This window comes from Mandrillus leucophaeus, unplaced genomic scaffold, assembly GCF_000951045.1.
Source record: "Mandrillus leucophaeus isolate KB7577 unplaced genomic scaffold, Mleu.le_1.0 Scaffold957, whole genome shotgun sequence".
Lineage (NCBI taxonomy): Eukaryota > Metazoa > Chordata > Mammalia > Primates > Cercopithecidae > Mandrillus > Mandrillus leucophaeus.
In genome coordinates this window covers 137,190-142,647 of record NW_012110441.1, presented here as the reverse complement: position 1 = coordinate 142,647, position 5,458 = coordinate 137,190, and the positions used below count along the sequence as shown (strand labels likewise).

The 5,458-nt window shown below is 53.3% G+C and overlaps 1 protein-coding gene across 1 annotated transcript in view; it reads right to left on the bottom strand.

The window, feature by feature from the left end:
- AHRR (aryl-hydrocarbon receptor repressor) overlaps positions 1 to 5,458 on the bottom strand; it is a 132,275-nt gene that overhangs the window by 15,045 nt on the left and 111,772 nt on the right. The window contains 2 exon segments of the mRNA XM_011970587.1: positions 2,647 to 2,783; positions 3,819 to 3,948. Coding sequence (XP_011825977.1) covers positions 2,647 to 2,783; positions 3,819 to 3,948 — 267 coding nt within the window.

Here is a 5,458-nt window from a genome sequence, read left to right as displayed (position 1 = left end):
GTCCATCCATCCACCTTTCCATTTGTCCATCTATCCACCCACCCATCCATCTTCCCATTCATCCATCCATCCGTCCATCTATCCATCCATCATCTTCCCATCCATTCATCCATCCGTCATCTTCCCATTCATCCATTCACTCATCCATCCATCCATCTTCTCTATCCAACCATCCATTCATCCATGCATCCATCTTTCCATCTGTCCATCCATCCATCTACCTTCCCATCTATCCAACCATCCATCCATTCATCTATCTTTCCATGTGTCCATCTACCCATCCATCTTACCATCCATCCATCCATCCATCATCTTCCCATCCATCCATCCCTCCATCTTCTCATCCATCCATCCATCTATCCATCCATCATCTTCCCATCCATCCATCCATCCGTCATCTTCCCATTCATCCATTCACTCATCCATCCATCCATCCATCTTCCCATCTATCCAACCATCCATCCATCCATTCATCTATCTTTCCATCTGTCCATCCATCTATCCACCCATCCATCTTCCCATCCATCCATCCATCTTCCCATCCATCCATCCATCTTCTCATCCATCCACCCACTCATCCATCCATCCATCCATCCATCCATCCATCCATCCATCCATCCATCTATCTTTTCATCTGTCCATCCATCCATCCACCCATCCATCTTCCCATCCATCCATCAATCATCTTCCCATCCATCCATCCACCCATCCATCTTCTCATTCATCCATCCACTCATCCATCCATCCATCCATCCATCCATCCATCTTCCCATCTATCCAACCATTCACCCATCCATTCATCCATCTTTCCATCTGTCCACGTATATATTAAAGAAATAATAAACACCTGCTGTGTAGCACTCACACAATTGGTGTGGGGGATTCAAGGCAGTGATGTGCTGGGAAATGTTTAACATCTAGCTCTCCAGGGGGAAAACTTCCCAGATATGCAGTGTTTGCCAATTTCTTTAGTATAAATATTCCCAACACGGCTGACTTCAAGCTTCCCAGTTAATTTCAGCCGAATCTCAAAGACTACCATTTTCAGCTGGCCCTGTGGCATGAGGGAGCTTCCATGACACCCGCATTGCCCAGACTGCACCACTTAGGGTGGAAGCTGGGAAGAGCTGTGAGGTCCTGCAGGGTCTTGGTGTGTTCTCTGTCAATACAGGAACCCTTTATGGTGCTGTGGATGAATGGATTTTAATGGGAAAATAGAATCAGACACTTACTCGTATAAACCTCATTGCAACATTTTAGCATCAATCTAATTTCTCTGGCTTATTTCCTCCATTCAGTTCTTTGTTTGACAATTTCATTTTAAACTATATTCCCACTGGCTGCACAGTAAAATCCTTCCAATTTTGTGTCATCTAGAAATAAGAGTTTTTAATTAACCAGGAATTGGTTATATAATTTTTTAAAATGAACAACATTCCTTAGCCAATAAAAGTAAGTATCTTAATTTCCACAAAATATAGAACAAAATACCAACGGTGAAACCCCGTCTCTACTAAAAATAAAAAAAAATTAGCCGGGCGTGGTGGCGGGCGCCTATACTCCCAGCTACTCGGGAGGCTGGGCTGAGGCAGGAGCATGGCGTGAACCTGGGAGGTGGAGCTTGCAGTGAGCTGAGATCGCGCCACTGCACTCCAGGCTGGGCAACAGAGCGAGACTCTTGTCTCAAAAAAAAAAAAAACTTTATTGTCACTAGTTACCTAAATGAAAGCTGTGCCCTGGGGCATGTTTGTGGCAGCAGATCTAGGGCCTGTGGAGAGCTGGTCTTTCCACCAGGCACCCAGTGGGTGGGAAAGAGACAGAAACAGGCAGACCCACAGGTGCCTCTGCCGTGGGGATGGTCTGCACCCGAGGTCCCCAGGAGGTCATGGGTCCATATATGGGTGGAAAGCTGAGCCCAAGGGGCCTGCCCAGCTAGGGTGCTGGGGTGAGAGGGCCTTGTGGCATTGAATTGCAGCCAGGAGACAGCAGGGGCCACCACTGGGCCTCTCAGGGGCCATGACCCAGGGTTGACTGTGCTGTGACCCAGGGGAAGTACAGTGCCTCAGGGGTCTGAAAGGTGGGCAGGGGTCTGGGATAGGGTGGGAGGCCTTTGCCCTGACATGTCCAATGGGGAGGATTTCTCTGATTCAATGAGGAGCTGGAAGAAGAAATAGTCAAATAGCACAAGTGAAAATCCCAAGTATCTGTTTGCAAGAGAAGAGGGTGAAACCAAAAAGCTCGGCAGTAGCTGTGGGCTCAGTCACTCATGCCAGCCACAGCCAGAGGCTCTCCCAGTTTGCCAGCCCTTGGCAGAGGTGGGGCACGTTTTAAAAAATATTTTAATAAGTTACAAATAAAGAAACTACTAGAGTATAAACCTACTGCAGAGTTTTACATTTTCATCGACCTGGCTTGTCCACCACAGCAGGCCTCACAGTTGACTCATCACGCATCCCCTCGCATGCTCAGAGCTGTCAAGGCCCCATACCATCCCAGCGTGCACAGAGCTCAGCGCCAGCCTTCGCCCCTGTACCAGGGACACGTGGGTTAACGCCCCCACCTCCTCTTGCCCTCTGTTTCCTTCCACCCCAGGGCAGAATGCACCCCAGATGTCGGGAGCCCCCTGCCAGGGGCCCACACACTCACCAGGAAGCCCGAGGTGCTGTCCAGCAGGCAGCGCACACGGCAGATGAAGCAGCGGGTCAGGAAGGCTGAGTACTCGGTGGGCGTGCCTGCTCCCCACTCCTGGGCCCTGAGAAGCCTCCCCAGGATGGCGTCATCTCCTGCAGACCATAGTGGCCAAGGGGCGTGGTGGTGGGAGAAGCCAGAACACACAGGTCACACGCACAACTGCACGCGCAGAGCACGCAACAAACACACCCATGGCTCTCATATGCAAGGTCATGTAAACACTATCACCGCGCGCTCCTCCTGCGCCCAGCATCCTTCTAGACGTCGCTCGGACAAATTTTGCCTTCATCATCCCTTGCCTTTAAAAACATCGTTTTTAGTACATGTGCATGCACGACGATGGACCGATGGTTTCATCTTGCTTGTTTTTAGCTTTATAAAAGGGTCTTCCATGTAGGTGCCTGGGCTTTGCTGGTGCCTGGGCTTTGCTGTTTGATTTAAGGTCAACCATACTGTCACATGAGGTGGTGGTGGAAAGTTTTCGTGAATTATTTTAGGCTTCTGTGGATGTGTGCGAGAGAACCCAGGAGTCACCCTCTGCACAGGACCCCAGGCAGGTGTCGCCTCTCCTCAGAGCCCAGATGCAACTGTCCCAGCAGAGCCCCTGCCTGTCATTGCCTGTCAAGGAGCTCCACACCTGCCGGGCTCATCTTACCAGTCAGAGCCACAGGGAGGTTGGGGGCAAGCCCTGTGCAGAGGTCTTCTGTGAAAAGGGGCAACCGACTCTGAGCAGCAACCATCTTTCAGGGACTTTTATCGGATAACTCTAGTATGAAGCAAAGAAACTTCCTGGCAGACATGAGACTTGAGGGGAGTTTGCAAAACAAGAGGCCAGGACTGCAGCTCGTGATGAGGTGACAAGAATGGCGGTGACCTCAAGCCTGGCAGAGCCCAGGCAAGCAACCAGGAGTGAAGCACACTCGAGCCACACGGAGCTGGTGCAGCCCAACCAGAGGACAGTGAGGGACACGGGAGGAGGTCTCTGAAGAAAGGTGAGATTTGGCGCTAAGGTCAATGTGGAAGGCAAAGCACACCAAGAAGGCACGACAGGGTCATTTCCAGAGGCAGTGACGTGTTATGTGACCTGCTCTAGGTTTTGGTGACTCACTTGGACCCCAGACACCCACCTGTCTCCAAGGGCGGGGGCTGCCCAAACACCACCTGGGGAGGGTCCATGGCCCAGTGGAGCTGCCGGCAGAAGTCCTGGCGGTCGTCCACGTGGATGTAGTCGTAAATGTTCTGGTGCATGACGTCTGTCTGAAATAACGCAGCAAGGTTATTTCAGCCTTACCCCAAGTGGCTTTACACACTTTATTCCACTGATGAGTAACCGAAAAACTTCCACTCCACTTGTCAAAGCAAGTCACAGCCACAGGGAAAGAATCCCACAGAAAAGACGGCGCTTGACCCCGGGCCCCCGCTCCCTCCTGGGAAGACGCCTGTCTGAGTTGCCTGGAGCACCTGCCCATCCGTCTGCCCACCAAGTGGTGCCCACATCCAGCCTTTGAGGGCAAGCAGGAGGCTAAGATATGGGCATCTTCTGGGCCACAGACACTGTGGGGCCAAGACATCCACTTTCCTGTCGACTTAGACTCTTTGTGACTCCGTTTCCCATCACTTCACATCTTATGGCTGGTGATTTCCTCCTTCCTGACACCCAGGCCTCAACCTTCACCCACTTTCACGAAGTCTCAAGGACCAGTTCACAGGCCTCTCTCTAGTCCGCTCTCCTTCCACCCGCTCAGAAGCAAATCTGGGCCTTGACATAGAGGCTGACCCTCACAGGCACCCAGGGTCCATGTCCGGCGACAGAGGCTGACACTGTGTGCCACGAAGACTGACTTCAAGGGGGACCCAACTGTCACCACTGCCCGTGAGCGTGTCTGCGCCTGAGGAAGGCCAGCCATCCCACTGCCCTCTCCCTTCTCCTAACTGAAGAAAGTCAGGCATCTGCACCTGCAGCCTGGCCCGCACACTCCCGCCCCGCCCCCGAATAATTAAGCCTGCCAGGGGCTGCTAGAACCTCAGGACTCTTTCAGGGTGACCTAACTCTAAGTGGCATTTGTTATCATGATAATAACCAAGCGGTTCTTCCTAACTGGAGGGGAAGCTCCTTAAGAATCAAGACTTCAGAGGAACATAATAAACTCACCCTAAAGGGACGAGCATCTTCAGGCAACCCAGTGGGAAGGACCCGCGGGGCTCCCGGAACAAGACAAGACACAGCCTCAGGAGGGCAGGGGGAGGCCCTCACTCAAGGGCCTGGACTCCAACCGCCTGTGCCTCCGCAGTTCCCTTCTGAGAATGCGCTGTCACGGCGAGCGCCGTATAGAGGAACAGAGACCCCTCGGGGTGAACCGGGCTGCGCCAGCCTCCCCCCAGCGCACTCCTCCGGGCTCTGCCATCATACAGAGGAACAGAGACCCCTCCAGGTGAAACGGGCCGCGCCAGCTTCCCCCCGCCCCCCCCCCACCCCGTGTACTCCTCGGGGCTGCCTTCAGGGCCTTCCTAGGACTCTAACTGGAGGGTAACCTCGGCCAACAAGCGCCCAATCACGAACACACAGTTGGGTGAGTCACCTTCAAGAAAACACCCCGCGGGACCCCACCCAGATGAGGCCACAGGGCGGCGCCGGCACCCGCAAGGCTGTTTCTGCCTCTGAGTCGGCGCCCTCCATGTGGGGGCTGGTTCTGCGCTGCGGACTCCACGTGGAGGGAGGGTACCCGCCAGCATCCCCCTGCCCGGCATCGGCATCGCGACCGTGAGG